General features: G+C 34.5%; 1 protein-coding gene across 3 annotated transcripts in view; it reads left to right on the plus strand.

The window, feature by feature from the left end:
• Positions 1-26,760, plus strand: part of Glcci1 (glucocorticoid induced 1) — a 74,212-nt gene that overhangs the window by 1,614 nt on the left and 45,838 nt on the right. For 2 of the 3 annotated variants that reach the window (XM_060374130.1, XM_060374131.1), the window contains exon 2: positions 21,685-21,836. In XM_060374130.1, coding sequence (XP_060230113.1) covers positions 21,685-21,836 — 152 coding nt within the window. Of the gene's footprint in view, positions 1-8,342; positions 8,498-21,684; positions 21,837-26,760 lie in introns of those variants that run through there. The other variant, XM_060374132.1, reaches the window with a different exon arrangement.

The raw sequence follows: 26,760 nt of genomic DNA on the forward strand, positions 1-26,760 counted from the left end.
GGATTTTTGTTTAAGAGGGAAGTTCTTAAGGTATTTAGAGTTAAGAGAAAGGGATTGCAATATGATAGATCAAAGTTTAGGTATTTTTAGCTGTAATTTAGACCTGTAATTAGCATGTTGCTATAGCACTTGCTTTCAGACCACTTGATGGAAAGCCTCTGTGTAGGATGTAGCGTGCAGTGCAGTAAGTGCACGCGCACCAAGAAATACACCCTGTAATCAGTATGCACCAGGAGGAATTTGCGCCCCCACGGCTCCCCCAGGCCAAGCCAGCTGCTGCAGAAACTGACATCCTCCAGCAAATCCTGAATGAATGAATGAAAACAACGTGATCGCCCTAATAATGACCACAACTGAACACACATCTTTGGCTGTATTTTATGGAAAACTCCACCATTTTCTCACAGATTAATGCCATATGCAACTCCCTTACATATTTTCTGGGGCTGTGTTAAACGAGAGGTAACTGAAAGAAGAGGGCAGTCACAGACATTTTTGAATTATTTAGCTTTAACAGCTCATTAGTGGAGTTTGGGGATTTTCTTGTAGGGAACAATGTAAAAAAATAAGAACTGTAGGTTGTGTGTTGAGGATTTTATGAACAGAGAGAAGTTTTGCCAACTGCTGCAACAATATAATGGCCACTTGGTACCGCCTTTCCTTTTGTTGATAAACAGTAACATCTTACCACAGATAAATAGTACAACTTGTTTTTCTGCATCCTTCAAAAGCCTTAATTGCTTAGGAATTACATGCCCCATCATGAAGTAGTTTTAATGAAATTTGTGATCAGGATTAAATTCTATTCTTTGTTGTAGAATGGCACACTAGAGTTTAATGCAATTTTAATGCAATCATGATGAAAACGCTTAGTTCTGTTTGTGAGGTAGACAGATTTTCAGGGTCAAAGCTTGTGCTGGAAATTGAGGGCTTTCAATGCTCTAATTCTGTTTATAATATCAGGTGTTTTGTCAGTTTCTTGCAATGAAGTGATATTTGAATGCAAGCTCTTGTGTTCCTAGTTTTCTGATTATATTACCCCCATGTTACTTGTCTGCATTGTGCCTTGTTCCTCTCTGCTCATATTGAAACTACAGCATATAACTATTACGTTCTATTTAGCCACTTGAAATCAGCTCTGTGACTTAAAATCTCTATTAGTTTCGTTTGAATTCACTAAGGCTCTGACATCAGTGGGTTTTAGTTTCCACTCACCAAAGCGCCTGCTGCTGCTACTGCTGCTGCTGCAGACACTGACATCACTCTACTGCATGAATGAAAAACAACGTGCACCATTTCTTCCTCCGCTCTCCTTCTCCTTCCTTCTCTTGCACATTTCAAGGTGGGGGATAGACATTACACTATGTTTTGACACTACACATAAAAATATTAATGAAGGGATGTGTATTTCATGACGATGTATGTTGTTTACAGAAAGCTTTACAAGCTGTGAGCATTTGGATTGTAGGTGACAACTGAGCATTCAGAATTTTATTTACATTTTGTCTGATTACAGATGAAAATATTGAAACTTAAGTTTTCTGATTCTTTTATCGCATAGAAATTGTGAGCAGAATTTTTGAACACATAGTGTGAGCATTCTTACAAACACTCTCAGCATACTTATTTGTGGGGTGAAGGCTAGATCAATAAAGAATTGACACTTTTATTTCAGAAAGCTGGGGGAAAACTGAATTTGGTAAATAGGAATAATCAGTTTAAAAATTTATCATATTTTAAAAATCCAGCAGAAAGATAGCAGTTCTCTTGTTTATGTACCATAGCTTTAGATAATGTAAATGACTACCATACCAAATGATGCATAAACCTGCTAAGATCACAGTTTATTAAAATGACATGGAAATTTACAAATTGAAATTTGTGTTTTGTTGATGTTCCTGGATCATCCTCTCTTTGTATTTTTTCTTTCTTGTATATTTCAAAACTTCAAGGTTTATTGTTTATATTCATTTCTGAACTTCTATGAACAAAATGTCATCCTTCGCCTTGTTTGATTCTGAAGGGTCTTGAAGTGAATGACAAGCTACTGAATACATCCTGTGGCTCCCTGTGATGTGTTTGTAGTAGATGTAAAATCATAAAGTATTATGCAAATAGTTATTTTTTTGTGATGGTAATACACAGATTCTACCTTTGAGATAAGTAGAACAATTCAAGTGAGACTAAAGCAGAGTGTTAGAGTTAAAATTAATGAGCTCTGAGATAAAGTCATTAGTAATGATCTAAAGAAAATATAAAGTGGCTGCTTTCTGAAATCCAGTAGAATAGACTCATGGATTTAAACACTGAAAAAAAAAAATGCTGCACAAGATATTAGGTAGCAAATAGAAATGTATGTGTGTGTTTGTAAATATGAAACATTAGATAATTATAGGTTATAGAAGCTATAAAAATAATTGCATTAGAGTATCCTGCTTATGTTTATTTTACCAAATCTAGTAACAAAAATTTGAAGATCCTGTAATTTTATTAGTTTTTTCTATGAAAAATAGTGTGTTGTTTTCTATTTAACCTACCAGATTTATTTAGGCCCCATTGTCCTAAGAGATTGGCAGTGCTAGGGTGAAATATGATTAGATTTTTTCCCCCCTCAGGAATTTGAAAACCTCTTGTCTTGTATAAAGAAATTATGCCTATTTTAAAAGCTAATACAAAGCCAGCCAACATAGAATGCTTAACTGCAGGCACTGTATGAATGTATATGTATGTGCTTAGCCAGTTCATTTGCTTTAAGTCTTTAAGCTCTTCATTAATTTCCTCCTTTTGAGTCACTTTGATGCTGTCTGTAGTTGTGGGCATTTTGTTATTTTTTTTCCCTCTCTTGAGAGATACTCTTCAATTTCCTTTTTGAAAGTTTATTATCTGGCTGATATTCTTAGACAGTGCGGGTTTCTGCTCCTCTGTTCCCCACTAGAAATATATTTTTCTGAAAGTCATTATAGGAACTTATTTTAAAACTTTATTGCATAGAGTTAAAATGCATTAACCCTCAGGTTTCCAGAATAATCTTTGAATTCTAAATTTAGGGAAAGGCTTTTAATCTCTTAGAGTTGAACTAAGTAGTGTTAATTTATAGCTCTGATTTTTTTTTCTTTTGTTAGTTACTTTGTGATGCGTATGATTTCAAAATCAATGAGTAGCAAAAGTTATTTAATTAGTAATTTATGTTAAAAGATTGTATTGTTCCTAAATACTAGCTATTACTGTGATCATATAGAATATTGAATACTGAAGGTGTATAAAGTATGTCAATGAATTTTAACTATACAAAGTTTTATGTGTGCTTATTGAATTGAAAATTATTTTATTAGTTGGAGTACATTCACAGAAGGGTAGCAAGTCAGTAATTCAGATTTACATTTTTGAAAAGAACAAGGTATATACATTGAAGAAATACTGAAAGATAATGACATTCTTTTGATTATTTTACTTGTCAGTTATATTTGAACTAAGGAAAAAAAACTTAGCCCCATGCAACATGTTAATTGTAAATTAAAAAAAACATTCAAATTAAGTCTGAAGTTAAAAAAAATTAAGAGCCTAATTTTGCGTAATTTTTATTTGCTGCTAATACTTTGCCTATTACAAATGGCTCTGGGTCTAAATTTTAGTTTGTCTTTTTTCCAGAGCTTAGAATTCCCAGATGCCACCTAAATTGGCTTTTCTATAGCACCTGTCCTGGGTTCTGGCGCTGTTGTTGTTTGTTCAGCATATAGTTTTGTTCTTCTATTAAATGTCTAAGAGTTCTTTGACAGTTTTTCTTCGTATCCTACATATTATTTATTTAAAAAGACGTTGAGCTGATCTAACGTTTGGTCCCTTACTTGGCCTGCTGAAATTAAGCTGAAGAAAGTGAATACTACTTATTTACTGGAAAAGTCTAGGGAACTGATGGAATGGCTGGAGTACCAAATGCCTTCCCCTTTGTTTGGACCCCTAGAAATAGCCAGAACATAATTAGTTTTTCTGATAATTTATAAAAAAATATTTGTGCTTATTCTGCAAAAGATTAGCAGTAAGTCTGAAGTAGCTAAGATATTATTTACAAACAAATACCTATCCAGAATCATAGTTTCATAGAAATAGATATGGCTCATACCTTTATCACTGTGGTTTATTTTAAGTGAATGTTGCTGAGACAAATAACAGGAGTAGGCAAGTTCACGAATACTTAGTGACTTTCTTTGTATTATCCTGTCTCTAGTTGCTGTGGATAGAAAGGGAGAAAACATTTGAGGGTGACTATTTGCTAAGTTATATATATTTTGAAATTCAGCAAGAAAATGGGTGTAGAATCCTGTATGTTTAGTTCTAGATTCACTGTTGATTCCACAGTTGATGAACTGCTGAGATTCTTGAGCTAAAAGAATTGCCAAAAAAAGAAAAAAGAAATGGGTTTGTGTGTGTGTGTGTGTGTGTGTGTGTGTGTGTCTCCATGGTATTGTTCTGTTGTGTTGGGACATGCTCTGATACTTTGAGGATGTCTAAAATGACAGTTGGGTGAATGTAACCAAAATAGAATATGGAAGGATGGCCATTTTGTCTTCTTTCTTCTTACAGGAGAGGGGGCACTCACATATGAACATGGAGGAAACAGCTGGAGGTGGCCACTGCACCTTGTTCCTGGGGGTTCAGGGTTATGAATGCTATTGTAGCTGGTCCCATTTCCATCTAACTACAATCTATGCTGTCTCTTGCATCACATTACACTTTGCAAAATGCTTTTCTCCTTTCATAAATGTTAAGGATTAGTTATGTACGGTGATAAACTGATTGGACTAATAACTAAAGAGTTACTAAGCAGGTACTGGTCTCAGATAACTGTCTCAGCAGCTGGCAGCAGCTTGACTCATCTGGGAGTCAAACAGCTATGCTTGCAATGTGAGTTTGAACTCCACATACATAATTTAACGGAGTGCCGCCATGTTACACCTTAATTATGACTTGCCAAAACTAAGACTGAATTGAAGAACCTAGTGAAATGCATAGTAGTGTGGCAAGACTAGTTAAGATAGCCAAGTTATTAGGATTAAGTAATTCACCAGTCATCTAGCAGTATTTCTAAACAAACAAAACTCAAAGCGCTGCTACTTGCCTCCTAGCATTGGCTGAAGGTTAAAAGTACCTATCAACTTCTAATAGTAATATTTCCTTATTTATTCAGTATGGTCATGGGAAAACTTTTTGTAGAGTTCATTGACTGATTTTTATCTTTTCTTTTACTAGAAAAAGTATAAGTTAATCTACTTCTTAAGAGAATATTTAATAGACAGGATCACCCTGTATAGTTTAGGGCAGCTCAGGCTTCCTGAGTTCTCGGATCACAGGCATGTTGTTCCAATCTAGTCTCCGCTCTTACTACGAATCTTAAGGATCTGTCTATAGTTGCCCACTTAAAAAGCATTCTTTCAAATAACAGAGCAGTAGAGTGACCCAGGGAGTTAAAGTCACCACTCTGTTTATATATTTTTCCTTTCAATTTTGAAACAGAATAGTTTCATCCAGTGCCTTCTGTAATATGTCTGGACCTACTGCATATCATTGCATATACATAATGTTCTTCTGTAGTTTGACTTAGGGTGATGTCACTGGCCTTTGTGTACTCTGAACACTCGCTTTGTTGTAGAAGTCTGAATTGTTGCTGAATGTGGTTTCTTGTGTAGTATTGTAGAATGTGTAGCAATACTTACTGATGCCTTTTAAGACTATTGAAAGAAGCATGACTTGGCTTTCACTAGAGTACCCGCCACTGCTGAGTGAGAATGGAGAGTAGTAACCCTTTCCTATTGGACCATCCGTATGGTCTCTGTTGAATGTTTAACGACCTCTTCTCATCTCTTATACTCAGAATGTATCTACAGTCATATTTACTTACTTGTAGTTCTTATTTTAAAGTAGTGTTAGCATTATAGCCCTTACTGTTACTCTTCACTTAGGTTCATCTTTAGGATGATTGCTGTGTTTTCACTTTGTATAAAGCACATACTCAAAAAGTTAACGTAGTTATGCAGATAACTACTATTTAAGGATTATATTTTACAGCTAACCTATGGAAGAACAAATTGATGCTTGGTAAATCATATTTTCTGTGTCTCATTCTTTTCTAATGTTGCAAATAGAATATTGAAGAAAAGTGTTTCGTCCCTGAATATAACCATGTGGTAAGTCATCTGAAAATTTAAGTAGGAATTTAGGTAATAGAAAGGTGTAAGAAAGTGATGACATAAACTATTATTTTATATTCATTAAAAATAATTCATTCTTAAAGTTCCTCAATTAAAAAAAAAGTAAATATACAGTGGAGTTGATGAATCTTTGCAAGTTTGATCTACATTATTATTCCATAATTAAAGTTAACTGCAAGTCCTTGGCTGTAGGGTTTGATTATGACTTTTCATTTATCTTAAACTTGTCTCGCTATTTCTGTAATGTCATATGCAAGGTATTTTGGTAGATGCATGTGCTTTACCTAGCATTACAGTATGTAGCCTGATACGTGGTATTTAAAAGCCCTGCAGTAAATATTTGTTAAATCCATATATAGGATTTAGAGAGATTTCTGTTTAAGCTATGTAAACACACTGAATGACAAGGATGTATATACTCTGGAATGAAATCACTGAAGAATGATCATAAAGACATGAACTCTTAAAAATATGTGAAAGATCAAATTTAATAGATTATATTTATGCTGCTCCTTTTATAGAAGTATCAACTGATTTTGGTCACTTATGGGTTTCTGTCTTTGTTTTGGGCCTAATGCTCAAATATGGTTAAGCTTGGAAAAGTAAAGATTTAGATCTTTGTATGGTGTAGAAGGAACCAGTGTTTCACTGTAGAAATAGTTAGGACAAAAGTGAATTTTGTGCAAGTGTTCATATTTTGTAAGACATAATATAGTCTTCTACAAAGTGACTTATGTATAGTGTACAAACTTTGGACACAACTATACATGTTTTTAGTCATAGACACACAGTATGAAATGTACTGAAATGACTTTAAAGTAGTTGCATACAAAGTCATTTAAAAGACTAACACAAACCAAAATGTAAATCAACCTTGGCTTTGAGACAATTTCCTATGAGACAATTTCCTAAGAAGCCAAAAGTTGGAAATGTAAAAATAAACAATATTTTCACATTTTAAAGCCATGTACTAATTATGTTTTTTTGTTTGTTTCTTCCCTTCAACCTCTTCCGTGTCTCCCCCACCTCCACTCCTTCTCAAATTCATGGCTTGTTTTTCTTTTTATTAGTGTTACACATAAACACACCACTTGTTTCTGTATAAATGCATAACTATATAAATACAACCTGCCAAGTACATCTAGTGTTGCTTGTATGTATGTGATTTCGGGTTGACTGCTTATTATTTGATAGCCAATTAGGGTGCTCATCCCTGGGGAAGACCAGTTCTCCCGCTTTCAGCTGTCGTTTAGAATTCTGTCAAGTGGATTTTGATCTAATGAGATTTTATGAAATAAGCATCTAAATTTATTGTATTTCCAGTAATTCAACACCATCATGCCCAAAATCCAGTGGGCTGTTTCAGTTAGAAATTTATTTGTACCATCTCTAAAACCCAGGTGAGGAGAATGTAAGTTATATATTAACTTGTGCTTTATAAATAATGAAAAAACTTAAATAGGCAGGTTTTCAGGTGCTTATTTGCTTTACTGATTTTCATAGTGCAAGCAAAATGATTTAATTTACCAAAATGTTATTTGCATAAGCTGTTTAGGAAGTCAGTTACACAAGGTGGAGGTTCCTCTGAGGTTGTTAAAACATATTATTGAATACTGTAATTTCTCTTTGCTGAATAAATGTTCTGACGTTTAGCAAAATTAACCAATACCCTAAGAAGCTCTTCTAAATGAATATGGATATATCATTTCTATTTCCTCCCCAGTCTGAGTTTTAAGTTCTTAGAAATTTTCTATTCTAATAACTCCTAAAAGGAACTCCTGTACTAATTATTTATTTCTCTCTTTTTTCCCCTATGAAAAGATGTGTTTATTTTAGATAAATATTCCAAGGTCTCTTCTATAATATTGTGTCCTTACCAAACAAACAAACAAAAAGCAAAAATGCATTGCTCCACATAATTTCCTAGTGCCATTTCTAATCAGCCTTAAGAAGTTGTCCTCGTCCTTGGGGGAAGTTTTTAGAAACTTCTCTATTCTTATCGCTGTCAGAAAGACAAAACAATGAGTAAATATCACTAGACTAGTCATCTATTTGTAGTAATGCAGGCTTTTGTTTATAATTGTATCCTACAGGGTGAGATTTATTTATTTATTTATTTATTATTTATTTAACTTGAACCTTACAGGTTGGGGGTGGAGGTAGGTAGAAAGAGAAGAGGAATGGAGAATGAGAATACACACTTGTGCTGGTGTGCTTTGAAGAGCACATTCCTTTCTCAACAATCACCAGATAATGAAAAGTTCCTGATTCTCTGTCCACATAGAAGAGAGGTTCGTGATCATTTTTTTTGTAGTATTACAGTATAGTACAGTGTGTGGTAGTGATTTAATTTTGCTCACTACATAACATGAAGTCAGTGGAGACCCAACTGGATTTAGCTTTGAAGATTATGAGGTACCTTACTACTTATATCATTACAATTATGCTACTTTTCTGGAGAAATGCTTTAAGTGTTGAACTTGTAGACTAAGCTGCTTATTTTAAAGTTATTTGATAACGAATAGGTTTCTTGTGTTGGGATTTGGAGAAAAATTAGATTGAACATGTTAGCTTTTGTGAATCATTAAACATAACTTGAAATCACAGTTGTATCCAGTTTATTTAGTTTGTGGGGTTTTTTGTTGTTGTTGTTTTGTTTTTTTGTTTTTTGTTTTTTGTTTTTTTTTTTTTTTGAGACAGGATTTTTCTGTGTAGCCTTGGCTGTTGTGGGCTCAAGTTGTCAACCAGGCTGGCTTTGAACTCTGCCTCTCTCTGCCCCCGAGTGCTGGAATTACAGCCGTGCACCACTGTGCCTGACTCAGTTTATTATTTGTTTTTATGTGGACGGCTGTTTTGCCCTTCATGTTTATCTCTGCAGCACACATGTGCCTGATGCCCAGGGAGGCCAGAAGAGGGTATCAGATTCCCTGGAACTTGAGTTACAGACAGTTGTAAGCTGGCAGGTGGGTGCTGGGAATTGAACTCAGCTGTTCTCTTACCCACTGAGCTATCCTTCCAGCTTGTTTTATTATTAACAAATGTATCATACCTTTCTGTTATAGACATCATAATTGTGAGTGCAAAATTGTGTTGGTTTTTACTTTCAAAGTTGAAACAAGTTCTGAAAAATGTACTTATAAGCTAGGTGTATGTTTATATGGTGGTGTATGCCTATAATATTAGTATTCAAAGACTGAGGCAGGAGGATACTGATCTTTAAGCCAGTCTGAGCAAGAGACCCTGTCTGAATTTAAAACAAAAAGGATAGAGTTGGAGAAATGGCTCAGAAGTTGAGTGCCTGTTGCTCTTGCAGTGGACTGGAGTTCTGTTCCTAGCACCCAGGTTAGGGGCTCAAAGATGCTTGTAACTTCATTTTCAGGTATTCCGACACCCCCTTCTGGCCTCTGAAGGTACACATAAGTAAATAAATACACAAATATAAAGAAATCTTTAAAAAGTGTGGCATGTCTGTGAACTAGAGTGATCATTCTTACAGGTAGAGCTTGTTAACAATAGATTAAAACCAACTTCTTTATGTTTTACAATATAAGCATCTAAATATTTTTAAACCTGACTATCTTTGCGAAGTTTGTTAGTCCCTTTTTCCTTGAACCTGTTTTCACCAAGTGGAATACACCACACTCTTTTAGTGTGGAAATTAATGTTTAGCTTACTTGTGTTGAAAAACGATATTAGTATTGTTTATGCTACTCAGAAAATAAAATAATTTCATTACAGTTTATAGTTTCAAGTTTGAATCATGCTTTAATGATTGATTTGTACAGAGATATAACTTAGAAGTACATTTATCAAGATCAGGATATTGAATGATGTAAGTTTCAAGTCAGGGACTTGATGTGGAAATGGTTTATTTGTTGGCACTGTCAGACACAGTCGTGGTAGACGTTCAGACTAAGAGTACTGGATGATGATGATGATGATGATGATTTTGATTTGTGCCAGCATAAAACTTGACTTTTCCTTCTAACTTACTTCTCGCCTCTGATTACCATATATTATTCTACCTCAGAATTCTCTACAATATATCAGTTTCTTTATATTCCCTCCATGTCCTGATTATCTGCTGTTAGACTATTGACTGCTTAGTACTCTTAGGAATTGATAGGAAAGACTCTTAGGTCTTTTCCCGGCATTAGGCTTTTCTTTTGCTCTTTTACAAGAGTTAAATATAGTCTATCTTTAGAAGAAGAAAGTGATTTTTACAAGAGATTTCTTTTTATTTCTTTGTTAAGGTTAATAAGAAATAAATCCACTATATTTAGCTTGATGTAAAGGATTCACTCTTAATACATCATTTTGTACCTTTGGTCCTGTTCTATTGAACTCGCTGTTTTTAAGAAAATGTTCTGGTTTTTTGTTTTCTTAAGGAAATGTTGTTATTCTTTTGCAGCTCTTTGCTTTGAATTCATGATCCCTGTCAGGAATGTCTCTTTCTCTGATGTACATGGGTTTTGCTTTTTTTTTTTTTTTTTTTTTTGTTGTTGTTGTTGTTTTTTGTTTCTGAAAACTCCTGAATTCTTTGCAAGCAGTCTTCAGATATCCCCATGTTTTTCAGGTAGAGGTTTTTGTTATTTTTTCTGTAGAGTCTGAAGCACTATCTACACATCTTTCTGTTTTGTTGCATCTATTTAAGCAACATGTGGTCTTACTTAAAATGTCAGTTTCCTGAGAGTAGAAATCTAGCCACTTTTTGATGTCCCTACCCACCACATATATTCCTCTATTCGAATGTTTAATGTTACATTTACCAGTTTGTTTGAAATTTTACTAAAGATTCCTTTAACAGCTACCTTTAAGTGCAGATTGTCTCTGAAAAGACATTGAGAATTGTATTCGTTATATTATTTCTCTTTGCTACTTAGAACAAGCACTACTAGTAGCAATTAGCATTAACCAACATTACTATACTTTAGAATTTAAGAAAGGTTGTTAACCAGTTGTCTTTGAAGTTATACTGATAGTTTTCCTTGGGAGACACACTCTTGTCTGGTTTGCTGAAAATGCATGTATGGCTCCTTGTGTATTGTCCGTGCTTTTTACAGCCCATCAGGTTGATCTTGTGACTTTGATTGAATATGTTTATTTGGAAGTTATTAACTATCACCAACCAAAGTGCCTATTTCTACTCTTTGACAAAACCATTAAATAATCTTTTTAAAAAAGTTTACAGATATCTTAATAGCCCATATAAGTAAGAGCAGCATCTACCAGATCACCTGGGAAGTACAAGGATCTTAGAATGCTTGCTAAATATTCTTACACTTTGTTCAGCTCTTACACCATCTCAACACTGCATTGAAAGGATTAAGAAAAACAGGTGGAGAGGGAGAGAGGAGAGAGGAAAAATCAGTTGAGTAATTTTTTTTTTTTTTTTTTTGTATAATCAGGTTCATGTGGTTTCATCTTCCTCCCACAATGAGATCAGCCTCCAGTATATCTGGAGGTGGTACTCACGTTTGTATTCTAATTGTCCCAGCTCTAATGTTTGTTTTTAATGACAAGTTGTTTCACTGGATTATTTCACTCATTTTGGGGGAACTGGAATTGAATAAGGTTATCTCATTATTAAGCTAAAAATTTTAACTTACATGTTAATAACCCCTGGAACCTCCATTTCTATCTACTGGAGAGCCATCTTGATTCAAGAATTGTTCAGTTATTTTCATAGACTATTATTGACTAAGGTGAAATGACCAGTTTCATGATTAGAGGAATAAAGGATGATGCTGTTCTAAACTATTTCTAGCAGTGGATGCACTTTATTTTCAAGTTGTTTTCAGTTCTTGGCATTGCTTCTTGAAAATCATAATATTGCTAGAATTGTTGAAATGGGATGTGTTTTATATGCAAACATGAACTAATTTATCTTTTTTTTTTTAACTTCCTGGCCTCAATGAAGGCGTCATTTTGTTTTTCTTCAGGACATTTTCTTTGATTTTCACCATTCCAGCTTTAATGAAGCATTCAATTTTGGATAAACTACTCCATAGTTGCATATCTGATTCTTTGGTGTAAATATTTATGAAAGTAAATGCTAGAATAAATATTTATACCTCCCTATTTCTGAAGTCTTCATTCTGTTGAACCTATTTACTCTAGAAAAGTATGGTTGTGTATTTCCAGTCAGTGGTATGTTCTATTTGCTGGGTCTAAGGATACTATTGTGGAAAAATACAATTTGTAGTGTAGATTTCATTTACTAGGCTGTTTTATGTTGAAAAAATTGATGGATTCACATTTTAGTGCAGAGTTCTGTTTACATTCTTAGCATCTGTAAGTTAACCTAAATGACAGTCATACAGCCCTAAGGTTTTAAGCGGTTGTTCTTTTCCTAAAGCTTTCTTGCTTCCTGTCATCTGTAGGTTACTGTGGATTTAACTGCTCACTCAGTTATTAGACTGATATTGGCCTAATAATTAGGGCCGCCCATGTATCCATATACTGGATCAAGAGAAACTTAGAGACCACACTTCCAGAGAAAGATGTCTTTCCTTTCCCTGGCAACAACCCTCAGCTGCCAATAGCGCCTCAGTAAGTGGTCGGGCATGGAGAGCATCTCCCTTGCCTGTGCTAGAATTTTGGCTAGGTTGACCTTGAGCAGATCTTATAAAGCTAACCACACAGCTGTGACTTGATGGGTGCAATTGTTGTGTCATGTCCTGAAGAAAGCATTTCACAGCATTCCACCCCATTATCCAGCTCTTGTATTCATTCTATACCTTCTTCTTAGAAGTTTCCTCAGTTGTAATTTTTAACTATGGCTGTTTACCTTAAATGCCATTTTGAATTTATTAAAATATATTTTATTTGGGTTGTTCTGGATCATTTAGCTGTTTTTTTTTTTTTTCCTTCTAATGTATAGGTTCAAATTTTATTTTGGGGGCACTTTTTTGTTTTTGTTCTTTTCTCTTTAATTATTAATTACAATTTATTCACTTTGTATTCTGTCTGTAGCGCCCTCTCCTATCTCCTCCCATTCCCACCCTCCCTCCCTTTTCTTTGTCTATACTTCTCCCTTAGTCCACTGATGGGGAGGTCCTCCTCCCCTACTATCTGACCCTAGCCTTTCAGGTCTCTTCAGGACTGGCTGCATTCTCTTCCTCGCAGGGGCACTTCTTAAATTTTTCCCTATTTTTTCAGTTTTTTTGAACAGAAGAGTTCTTTAACAACTTGTGTTAGGCATATGCTGGACCTTTGCCTATGTTATCAATCAGTTGCTTTCTTTTAAAGGTTTTTATTTGGTTGGTTGTTTATTTTATTTTTATAAATTGTAAAAGGAAAGGACTTTAGGTTTTGCCTTTTGTTTTTATTTCAAATAGCATATTTAGATTGCTTTGTCTTTTTTTCTTTTAGCTGAAGTTCATTTGAATTTGTGATATTATTCTGTATGACTGTTGTGGTTTTCGTATGGTTTGACTCAACAAAAACTTATGGCTGGATATATCAATTTGATTGTTGAGAGATGGAGCCTAGTAAGGAATGTTTAGATTATGAGAGTTCTGCTGACTAGATTAATGCTGTCACAACAGTGAAGGAGTGAGTTCTTGCTCCTGTTGGATAGGCTTAGCGGTTGAGATGATCAGTTATGTTAAAGCAAGGTTAGCCTTCATATTCTGCCTATTTGCACATAACCCACTTACCCTTCTGCTTCTTCTGAACATTGATTCAGGCATGCCCCATCTGCAATAAGATTCTCACCACAAGCCAAGCAGATGCTGCCACCATGCCTTTGAATTTCCTAACTTGATGAACGATGAACCTCTTTTCTTTACATATTATCCCATTTCTAATATTCTGTTATTGCAACAAAAATGGACTCGTGACAGTGGCTTATGTGTTGATCTAACTTTTCATTATTTTTATGCCAAGGTAGAAAGACCAATAAAGGGTGCTGGTGAAATGCCTAGAACATGTGGACGTTGGAAAATCTAAACTAGTCATAATTATATTAGATAATATTATACATTAGATTAGTAGATATGAAGATCTCCTCTCTACATTTTTCTACTGCGTTTTGAGGCAGGGTCTCATGATGTATTCTTGGCTGGCATTGAACTCATGTAGACCAGGGTGGCTTCCAGTTCATAGAGATCTGCCTGCCCCTCCTTCTCAAGAGCTCGGTGTAAAGGCACTACTATACCTGGTCCCACATTTTTTCTTCTTCTCAGCTATCCGGTTTTAAGTTTTTGTAAGTCATTCTTTGTAACTACGAGGTAAGAGAAGATATAATTTGGTAGTGATAATATTTAGATATTATATAAGAAATTAAACTTAAAACTACATTATAAGATTATTATCTTAGAAGCTCATTACAAATATTCTAAAGCTAAATTTACTTATAAATGGAATTTTGTCAAGTTTGTCCTTAATTGTAGTGAACCAGTGGCAGGCAAATTTCTTAATGTATATATTTATGGTGATTTTTCAAATCTCAGATTAAAAAGTATATAATTTTTGAATATTGTAAAACTGGAGAAAAGCCACCTGATGTCTTGCAGTCTTGATGCATTTGCTGTTTTTATTACTATGAAGATTAAAATACGTTAAATGTTATAAAATACTATCTTTAAAAGGTAATAGGTATTTTATAATATAGATATGTAGTATTGTAATTTCAGATTCATGATTAAGTCCTTCAATAAAATTAAATTGTTAGTATTGAAGTTTCATCCTGCTTTAAAATCTAAGTTTCACTCTGCTTATGTATTAAAGTCCTGGCACTTTGGTTGTATTTGAAAGCTTATTTAATACAAAGTTTGAGACTGCCTTATATTTTTCAGTAAATGACTTTCATAGTTGTCAAATTTCATTTGCATTCCAAAGTGCTTTAAGTGCTTAAATCTTTATGCAACTCCCCCCCCCTCTTTTCCATAGTATTTTGGTCACCTTCACTTCCCACTCCTCTCCCATAACTCTTCCCAGATCCACCCTCGCTTCCTTATTTTTCAACTTTGTGTCCCATCTTTTGTAAATAACCCACTGAGTCAAGTTTGTGCTGTTAATATTCTCATGGATGTAGCATATTTATCCTTGCCAAGAAGCCATCAACTCATCAGCTGTCAATAGGTCCTCAGGAATAGGGGGTTCGAGAGCCCTTCCATCTTCTATGCTACAACATTAGCTTGCTTACTTCTGTGAAGGCAGTCAGAGCTAATGTGGGTTCCTGAGTGCTGTTATCTTTTCATGTCTAGAAGGCACCGTTTCACTCTTGTTCTTACTAACCTGACTCTTAAATCTTCTGCCTCAACCATGAATTTTCAGTGGTGGAGGTGGTGATAAAGATGTCCTATTTGTGATAGAGCACTCCATAAGAATGCACACTTATTCTCTACACATCGATCATTGTTGTGAATTTCTGCATTAACCACAGCTCGCTGTGCAAAGGAACTTACAATGAGGATTGATAACTGTCCCAATCTATAGTTTTCAAGATAGGAATTTGATTTGATGTTATATCCTTTTAACAAAATAATAGTAATAGGCTCACCCCCTGGGGCCTGAATGGGTTTTCAGCTGGGTTAGCAGTGCTTTTCCATTGTGGAGCAGGTCTCAAATCTAATGAGAAAGCAGTTGGTTACCACTGTAACATTCCATTCCACTATTGCACCCAGGAGATGTCTTGTCACTTTTCATGGTGGTTCAGAAAGTTCTCAGTTGGGTAAAGCTGTTGCTAACTTCCTCCAGCAGCATCCATCAGCCCCTCTGATACTATGAAAGCTGTCAGTCAAGGAAGAAGCTTGTGGTCAGTACCCATTTGATTTCTCCATGTCTTATAAGTGAAATATGTGAGATCCTCAACAACAGTGTCTTATCAAGTTATGGTGCTCAGCCAAGAGAAGGGGCAATAGCCTATATTCTGTTTTTGTTGTTGTTTATGATATTGTTGGGTTTTTGGGGGAGGGAGGAGAATGGGTGTCTCTGGGTTACACCTGTGACCAGCAACATGATATACCTGTACCTGGCACTGGGGTTTGTATTTGGCAACAGAATGTTTCTGGGAGGAGCATTATCCCTTGTGTAGAGTAAGCTTCTTACATGAATAAATATGTGTGTGTATAATAAACATGTTTCTCTATGCTTTTAAATACCCATAGTATTAGTTTTCCAAATATTTATTCAGCTCTTATCTTCCTATTGTTCATAAGCATTTACTTGAGCTCTTTATTTAAAATTGAAATTTTGCTATATGGCCAGTGTTAGTTTGGAAAGTGACTTTCTGAAGGAGTTGACTGGTTATTAAAATTAATTAAGTAGATGTAGAAGTTTAGCTTAGCATTGAAAATTTCAAAGAACTGATTGCCTTTTATGTAGAATTTTTTTTTGAGTCAAGCTTCTGGTGCCCTTGAGGTGTGTGTGTGTGTGTGTGTGTGTGTGTGTGTGTGTGTCTGTGTCTGTGTCTGTGTGTGTGTATACACTATATACACACATACTATATACATGCATGTATATATATATACACTATATACATATATGTGTGTGTATGTAGTATATGTTTATGTATACACTATACACAGACATATACAGACTATATACATAAATGGTATATGTGTGTGTGTGTAGTGTATATGTGTGTGTGTATGAGCACCTGGATCCTAAAAATTTAGTCCCAATTTTCTAGCCATTGTCTCTTGAGCTTTTGTAGAATTTGAGTGTCTGGTACCATAAAAAATTTATTTGAAAAACTCAGGTTTTTCTTACCAACTCTCCTAGACAGGGTTTTGCTATGTGTCCCAGGATGGTGTTGACCCCAGATCCTGCTGCCTCAGCCCCTGACCATTAGGATTAACAGGCAAATCATGCTTGTGAAAACAAAAACAGATTTTGTGTTTGGATATGTAGGTGTACCAGGGCATGTCGGTGAAGGTCTGAGGACAACTCGGGTGTCAGTTTGCTTTTTCATCTTGAGAAAGGTCACTTCTTTGTTGTATATGCTCTGGTAGCTGGCGTGAGGACTTCTGAAGAGGTTCCTTCCTCTGCTTCCATTTCCTTGTTAAGGGTAGGTTGCTGGTATGACAGATGACTACTGCTTCTATTGGGTGGTATTATTAGTTCATTATTTGTAATAAAATGCTAATTTGATTTCTGCACAAAAAATAACTAGAAGAAATAATTTGAGTACTTAGTTATCTTAAGCATGTAGCTGAATACTTTTTTTTTTGTTAGGATTCTTTGCATTTGTAATAGTGAGCTTCTTGCGTTAAGGATTAAGTAGTTGATTCCTATTGGTGCTGTTGTGACATCTGTTTCATAATGTTACTGTCTATGCTATACTTGAGGTAATGGTAACTATTTAAAGATATAAATAATTTAAGTTTATACTTTGCTTTTGTCATTGTAAATGGAAAGCTTTGGCTGATCTTGACTTGATTGAGGTCTAAACATAGAGAATTGACAGTTTTTATTTGCACATACAGACTGAACTGAATATGGGGTAACCAGACTACAATGTGTTTAAAGTCTAATAAGGAATGGACATACTTTGTGTATTGTATGCTTTACATTACATGTATGATGTTCAGAAATAAATCATTTTTACTACTTGCTAAGTGTAGTTTCCAGAGTATGGGAATTTGTATTACCCTATAGCTAAAGTTCTTAAGCTTTCTAACATTCTCAAACTTTTTTTTTTTTGTCCACTATGTTTCCAGTGGACATTAGTATTTTAAGATATCAGATTTTCAAGATTACTCATCTTCAATAATTGCCACTTTAAAAAATAAAATTTTGGAGCAGATTGGTTGGAAACCTTTTTGCATTATTCTAGCAGTTGGATTTGTTGTGCTAAAATATAAAATTGGAATGGTAGTAAATATATACAAAACAATAAAATTTAAGGGCAGCTAGGTCTAGATTTTGAAGCAGTCAAACCCCAACTTTTTAGCAGTTTAGATAATATGACAGTTGAGTTTGTTGAAATAGTTATCCTATTTATCCTCTGTAAATAAAAGGTTTTATTTAGTAAATGGGGTTATTACGGCTAATTGTTTCATGTTTTTGTCAGTTGAAGTGCTGTAGGAACCTGTGAGCTTTTTTTTTTTTTAAATATTTTTTAAAGCTTTATTTATTATTTATACAACATTCTGCCTGCACACCAGATCTTACTATGGATGGTTGTGAGCCACCATGTGGTTGCTGGGAATTGAACTCAGGACCTCTGGAAGAACAGTGAGTGTTCTTAACCTCTGAGCCATCTCTCCAGCCTGGAACGTGTGAGCTTTAAGTGCATGACACACATGTGCATACAAATCTGAGCACATGTTCAGATACAAATATATATACACACACTAAATACTTTTTAAAAATTTTGCATTTATTTACCTTAAGATTAAGAGGATCTTTTTGTGGAGATAGGTTTTGAACCCAGGGTCTTCTACTGATTAAATAATCTACATCCTCAGCTTAAAAAGAGTTTTAAAAACATAAAGAAGCTAAACAAGAAGGAGGACCCTGGGTAAGATGATCAATCCTTACTCAGAAGGGCAAACTGGACAGACGTCAGAAGAGGGAGAAAAAAGGAAAGAGGACAGGAGCCTACGACAGAGGGCCTCTGAAACACTCTACCCAGTAGGATATCAAAGCAGACCTGAGGCTCATAACCAAACTTTGGGCAGAGTGTAGGGGAACAGGAACTCCACAAGGAGAGTGACAGAACCAAAAAGTCTGGGCCCAGGGGTCTTTTCTGAGACTGATACTCCAACCAAGGACCATGCATGGAGATAACCTAGAACCCCTGCACATATGTAGCTCATGGCAGCTCAGTCTCCAAATGGGTACCCCAGTAAAGGGGACAGGGACTGTCTCTGACATGAACTCAGTGGCTGGCTAGATCACCTTCCCCTCAGGCGGGAGCAGCCTTATCAGGCCACAGAGGAAGACAGTGTAGCCAGTCCTGATGAGACCTGATAGGCTAGGGTCAGAAGGAAGGGGTAGGAGGACCTTTCCTATCAGTGGACTTGGAGAGTGGCATGGGAGGGAGATGAAGGAAGGAGGGGCTACAGCTGGGATACAAAGTGAATAAAGTGTAATTAATATAAAAAATTTAAAAAAATTTAAAAACACAGACAATATACTACTTTCAAATACTTTAGAGAAGATTAACTAGAGGAATATTTTTTTTTTTTTACTAATAATGGCTTTTAATTGTCTGTGTCCTTTTAATTAGTGGGCAACTGCTGTAATTTTGGCTTTGCCATTAAAGGAGTAATTTTTTTCATCTTTTTTTGTGGAAGAAAAATAGTTATTTTTTAAAACTTTTAATAAAGTCATGAAAAATAAAATTATAAGGTATACATTAATTTTATTTTTCATCATTCATAAAACTAGTAAGTATTGCTTTTATAATCTAGGAAAACTATTGGAAAAAATTAAAAGTGGTAAGAAAGGGAAAAGGAGGAATAATAAAACAAAAGTAAGTAGGAAGGAGGCATTAAAAATAGAAAAAAATTATGCTACATGGTATTGTAACAAGTGGGATAAATTAACTTTTTACAATAAAAACTAGAATGTATAAAATACACTCATTAATCAGAAGTTCCTGAAAATTGAAGAATAAACATACAAGATAAATTATATAGAAAGCAGATGGGAACCATAATGTTCAGCTTGATAGTATTTAAAAGTGAAAAGCAGTAAATGAGACAGATTTTAATTACATTGCATATAAGGCATAATGATGATGTTATAAACTTTATATGCATCAAATTGTAAAGAACTAAAATATAAATGAATTAAAAAATCTTGTAGAACTTAGTGTAGACTTTACCTTTCTAAGTAACAGATCAAGTGGCTAATTTTGCATTCAAGATTTTTATTAAGTTGAAAAGTTGCCTTTTCTTCTAAAACAAAATGTAAGTTTTTCACTACTTAAGACAATTGAGCATGTATTTTTTAACAGAGAAAATTATAGATGATTCTAAAACAAAATAGATAACATTAGATTTTCTACCTTTAGTACACAGCAAACTTTCATTGTTTTATAAAAATAAAGAGGAAATTTGGTAATTTTCAGAAAAATTTGGTAATTTTTCTTTAATAATTCTTAGGTCAAACAACTAAAAGTTACATTTCTAATATAGTGACTAGTATATCATCAAATGATATATAGTGACTATATATCATCAAAGTATATAATATTTTTTTCTCTTTCTACTTTGATAAACTAATAAATAAGGCATTCTGGTTTCAGAAGATAGCAAAATTACAACGACAGGTTAATATATTTTTCCTGATCTTTAGTATTATGGGCACTACACTGCCAGATTTAAAATGGGCCAAAAAGGGCTCAGAGTCTTGGGAACTCTGTTGCTTTCCAATCCTCTTTATTATAGGTAGTAAGTTATTTGGAGTGGATACATGGAAAACTAGTTTCTTTATATGTTAGGTTTTCCATGTGATGATGTTGTCTTTCAACAGATACCATGGTACCTGAATAGTAAAGAAAATAAAATTGTTGGAGCAGATTGCTAGAACTGTGTAGAATGTCCAGAGATTTCTCTGTTTCTTTTTTTCTCTTTTTCATTACACAATAAATTCCCTCTACTGCTTTGAATTCTTCATCTACAAATAAGGATGTTGGATTAAAATACAAAATTCTTTGTGAATGTTACTTGTGTGGACATGAATAAATTCATTTATTATTAAATGTCAGCTTCCTTTCAGTGTTTAATATCTGAAGTTAGGTTTTGATGGGAGAGAAGACAAGCTTAAGGTACCATGAAAGCAGAAGTGATTGAGAATTTCTTAACTAGAGAAGGAGAGAGATAAAAGGATATTGAGCAAGCTTTCACTGCATTAGTATGCCATCTAAATTGGTCTTAGAGATCAGTAAGAGTTTGTCAGATGAACTTGGAAGGATAGAATTCTAAGCTGTGGAAATAGAAGGCTCAGAGACAGAGACATCTTCTACTTTTGGAAAAAAATACAAATTATTCATGTGACTCCAGAATAGTCATGTGTAGGAGTAGCAAGATAACAAACACTGAGATAAATGACAACCAAAATGTGGAAATCTTTTGTCATAAAATAGATGATATTGGAATTAATATTAGCAATGGCACTGAAGAGCCATTGTAAGATTTAGTTGAAGTGAATGCAGAGGTGGCCTTACAAACAAAACTGGCAGTTCATAGTGCACGCTATAACCTTAATTAAGGTGATAGTAGAGATTGTATGAAGATTCATTATAGATGCCTAAAGTAGTTGGGTTTTCAAAAGGGTTTGTAAAAAACCCTGAAGGTTTTTGTTTACATATGTGTGTGTATATATTATACGTTGTATGTGTGTGAATGTATTTCCTTGAAGAAGGGGGGTTTACAACTTTCATCAGCTCATACAAGTGGCCTATTAGTGTTTCTAGTTACTGGAAAAAGTGGTGAAATGACATTTACAAGCTCTAAAGTTTATGAATTTATAAATATGCTCTAATATCTAATCTTTTGTTTTGTTTTCACTTTTTTAGTGGACAGGCCAAAATCTCAGCAAATTCGAACCTCTAGTACAATAAGGCGAACCTCTTCTTTGGATACGATAACAGGACCTTACCTCACAGGACAGTGGCCACGGGACCCTCATGTTCACTACCCTTCATGCATGAAAGATAAAGCGACTCAGGTAAAACGAGAAAATCAAAACCAGTTCTTTGTTTTTGTAATGAGAATATAATTAATTAGCCTAAATATGAAATAAACCCAACCAAACAAAATTGCTTGTTTTAAATATGATGCATTATAATAATTTTGTTGCTCAGTTATAGAAATTTTTAAGTTATTTAATATTTAATAAATAATTTTTACTCATTTAATAAAGTAAAAAATAAACAAAGGCTATATTATCATTTAAAACATGCTGCCATTTTAAGAATTGTTTTATAATAAAATGATTGTTCTATAATAAAATGAAGATAATGACTAGGAAGCATTTTAGAAAAATTGTGTTTTGAAGAAAAGTTTGCACAGGTTTTGAAAATTAGCTTACAGGTAACCAACAATATAAAAAATTCCAGTAGCTCATTTAGGATGAGAACTGAAATCCAATGGTTTAGCTGTATTATTGTCTGATGTTGAGAAGAGTTTCAGTGGAGTTTGAGCAAAAAATTATTTGTGCAAAGCAAATTCATAAATGTAAATGAAGGTATCAAGTCCTAAGAAAATGCAATAAAGATATCAATATAAGAGAAAAAAAAGAAAATTAGCATACAGACTATTAGCATCATGAATTATGTTGAAGGGATTTTTTTTAATGTTATAAAGGTAAGGTTAAAACCAGTGAAAAAGGAAATTTACCATTTGCTTGTTTTTCCTATTTTAGAAGAGTCTGTAGCCTTTTGATATGAAGAATATTTCCTCTCAAATCAGAAAAAGTACCTAAACAACTTCATTTATTATGATAAGAGTTTTTACTACATCTTCATCAAATGTTATTTGAAAACCATGAAATATAGTCAAAATATAAGTGATTGTTATTGGGCATAAAGAACATGTCATACAAGTAGGGATAGAAAATAGTAGATTAGGGAAATATATAAATGTAAGAACATTCAGAATTAGAACATTTGGGCTTTTCAGTTTTAAAAAATTACAGTTTGTTGTTTGAAGAATGATGGGAATGAAGGAGAGAGCATTTTGGACGTTGCCTATGGAAACCCTACTTACCAGTTTTGTTTGCATTGTGTTAGGTAAGCTTGGAAACTGAAATGAGTTGTTTTTCATATCATTCATCCTATCAGCTCTGCTTCATAATTTTTTATGCTGTAATCTTGCTTTTTATTATTTTAGTGAGGAAAAGCATAAATTTGATGTAGCAAGCAGTGGGATTCTCAGAATAAATTTGCAGACTTTACTGGCATTGAGAGAGACACAGAAATGATTGGGAACCATTTTTAGAAGAGTTAGATTCAGGTTGTGAAAGAGTGTAGGTATAAAGGATAAAAGAAAACACATCAAGAGTCTGGAGTAGTGTTCAGAAAGATGGGAGAGGTCCAGGGGTTCAAGAACGGATGCTGGTGATTCAGACACAGCTAAGGAAGAAGGTCACAGACATTTGCACAGGTGGATAGTAGCCATATAATATAGAATAAGCATTCTAAAGTCTATAGAAGCTAAATAACAAGGAGGATCCTAGGGAAGCTGTCTAATCCTCATTCAGCAGGGCAAATGGCATAGATATCAGAAGCAGGAGAAGACAGGGAACAGGACAGAAGCCTGCCACAGAGGGCCTCTGTAAGACTACCCATCAGGGTGTTGAAGCAGAGGTTGTGACTCATAGCCAGACTTTGGACAGAGTGCAGGAATCTTTTGTAAGAAGGGGAGATAGAAAGACCTGGAAGGGATAGGAGCTCTACAAGGAGACAAACAGAGCCAAAAAAATCTGGGCTCAGGGCTTCTTCAGAGACTGATGAATCAACTAAGGACCATGCATGGAGAGGACCTCGACTCCCTGCTCAGATGTAGCCCGTGGGCAGCTCAGTCTCCATGTGGGTTCCCTGTGGACTCACGGCTGCCTCTTTGATCACCTTCCCATTGCCAGGTAACCTAATTAGGCCAGTCCTGATGAGACCTGATAGGCTAGGGTCAGATAGTTGGAGAGGAGGACCTCACCTATCAGTGGACTAGGGAAGGGACATAGGGAGGGAAAAAAGAGGGAGTGTGGGGCTGGAAGTAGATGAGGGAGGGGACTGCAGCAGGGATGCAAAGGGAATAAATTGTAAATAATAATAACAACAACAATAATAACAAGTCAGCATAGTTTTGGGAAGGTACACAAAAAGGTGAAAGGACCAGTTTTATTTATTTGGAGGCAACTAGAGGGTGCAAACATTTATTAACTATATAGCACGACTGTTTGTTTTATAACCTGTATCTTGTTTAATTTCAACTAGAACACTGCAGTGTAACTCAGATGGGAAGCAGAAACTCAGAGAAACAAAATGACTTGCCTAGGCTCATGTATCTAAGTCATGTTAAAATCTAGATTTCCTACACAGATTATGTCTGGCTTCCCTAATGTAATAGTTGGCATGATACTTAAAATAGTTGCTCTTCTTTTTAGGCTATATCTTCCCCAAAATAAGAAAATCTGAGGTTTATTAAACATATGCTTTGTGCTGACAGTATCCAAAAACAATATCTTACTTATCTTTCAAAACAATTCTGAGAAAAAGGAGCCTTAAGAACAAAAAGCAGGAAGAAGAGCTGGATTAGTATAGTCTTAGGAGCCAAAAGAGGAAACATTCCTAAGAAAGATTATTGACTGATGCTAAAGAGAGGTAACAGAGAATAAGAATTGAGGAATTAAGGGCACACGTTCTTAAACAGTAAAGTTAATCCTGTGGTGGAGTAGAATACCAATATATTTGCAAATGGAGAACAGTGTAGAAGAAAAGAAAAATGTTCTGGCTAAGCTCTGTACATGCTCTTTATCTGCAAAACTGGTATATTGAAACCTAATGCATTTTTACATTACTAAGTATGATACTAAATGTGGCAAATGTTATAAACATACGAGGTTATTAGTACTAGCTGTAGAAAAAGCCACTTTTAGTGTTTTGCAAAGTCTTTAGCAAATATGAGCACCCATGCAACACGTATACATTATATAATTACATAAAATGTGGCTCATCTTCCCACTCTGCAAATAAATTTTCATAGGAACCAGAACATTGAGTTTGATCTGGGAATTCTTGGATTCCTCAGTTAATATGGCAGAAAATGTCTACATGGGCCAAATCCATCCCAAGTCTAAACTATGCTATTCGTGTCCCATATTGTATTATGTAATTTGAAGTGCCTTTATATATTTATAGATTTATATTTTGGATATACTTAACCCTCCTCACAGTTAGAATCTATCCATACTCTCACAGCAAGTTTAACTCAGGATGTAGCTCTGTACATACTGTGGAGGTCAGGCTTCCTATTGTTTATAGTTTTAAATAGACCCATATACATACATACATACATACACACACAAACAAACATGTGTGTACATATATGTGGGTTAAGCTTGTGGTTTGTGTATGCCTTGTCCCTGAGCATCCTTTCATCCTGCATATATCTAGAATAGGCTCAGAATAATTTCCTCTAAACCATGAGGTACAGAAGGAGAGTTTGCCACACCTGGGTCTGAATATAGGTCAGTTATTTGAAATTTGACATTGAAAGGAAAGTGAAATATAACCCTTAATTCTAAGATAATAAATTTAAGGCTTTAGAAGAGTTAAGTAATATATACATGTTACATACCTTGTTAGGTATGAAGAGACTTGAGCTCAGTTGGGCTGATCTAGTGTTGCCTCACACATCCAAGAAATTATCTTGTCATCAAAGCATCTATAAATTTAACTAGAGATAGGAAGTAAACATACAGAATCATTTTTATAGCTGTATCTACTTGAGGATTGATTCTTGAACTCTATGGAAGTTTCTTAAATTGGTGAGTGTCAGTTGGGTAAACAGTGTATTCTCATCTTACTACAGATATTAAGTATTTGTCTTCCCTTTATGAAGGGCATCTATAATAACTTGTTTTGTATTGCTAGGTTTCAATTACCTGATAGTTGATGGCTAGAGAGAAGTTCTTAATTCAAAAATATGTGTGCGCTATTAAAAAGGAGGTAGCGTAGGGTTGTCACAAGGTTATGAACTTTGGAGACAGATCTTTTTTCAGATCAGTGCCTGTTAGGTAGATACCTACTGAGATGATGGAAATTGTGTCCAATAGACAAGAACTTCTAAAATAAATGAACTATTGTGTATTTTTTTTAGTTAACTATTTTGCAATTGAAATTATAGACTTTTATTGTGCAGTGAGTGTTGGTGTATATGTGTATGTGTGTATACAGCTGAAGTGACTAAATCAAGCTACTTCATATGTACATTCTTATAACTTTTTTGGATATTGACAACACTTACAATTATTTTCAAATGCACTCATACATCTTTTAAAAAACAACAGAGACACATTCTAAGAAATGTGTCATTGTGCAAGTGTTTAGAGTGAACTCAAACCTTGATAGTATTAGCCAATTATTAGCTGGTATTAGCTGGTCCCTGACTTCTTTGTGAGGAGGTATTTGAGGTTCTAGTTGACAGAACAGCGTGCTGTTTTACAGTAGACTTTCTTCTCTTTTTTTTTTGTTTTTAATGTGGAAGTGTATGCTCTAATGATAAAGCATAGTATTTTATGTATATGTGTCTATTATCAATTATTACATATGGAACATCAATTTTATATACTATGTTTTTACAACTGTGGAAAGTGTGTTTTCATCAATACCATCATAAATATGAAATGTATTGTGTTACCATGTTAATAGCACTATGACTAAGCAACGGGAATGTTTTCAATCCTTTTAATAATTTTATGAGATCCCTGTGTATGGGTCCTTATTAACTTACTGAAATGTTATTATGTAATGCATGACTGTATGCACTGTGTTATATCAACCATAGTCACTATGAGTTTGTTTCTTGAGGTCATTAAAAATTTTTTTCTTGTTTTTTTTTCTCAGTTTTAAAAAAAAATTATTAATTACACT

Source organism: Meriones unguiculatus, chromosome 21, assembly GCF_030254825.1.
Source record: "Meriones unguiculatus strain TT.TT164.6M chromosome 21, Bangor_MerUng_6.1, whole genome shotgun sequence".
NCBI lineage: Eukaryota > Metazoa > Chordata > Mammalia > Rodentia > Muridae > Meriones > Meriones unguiculatus.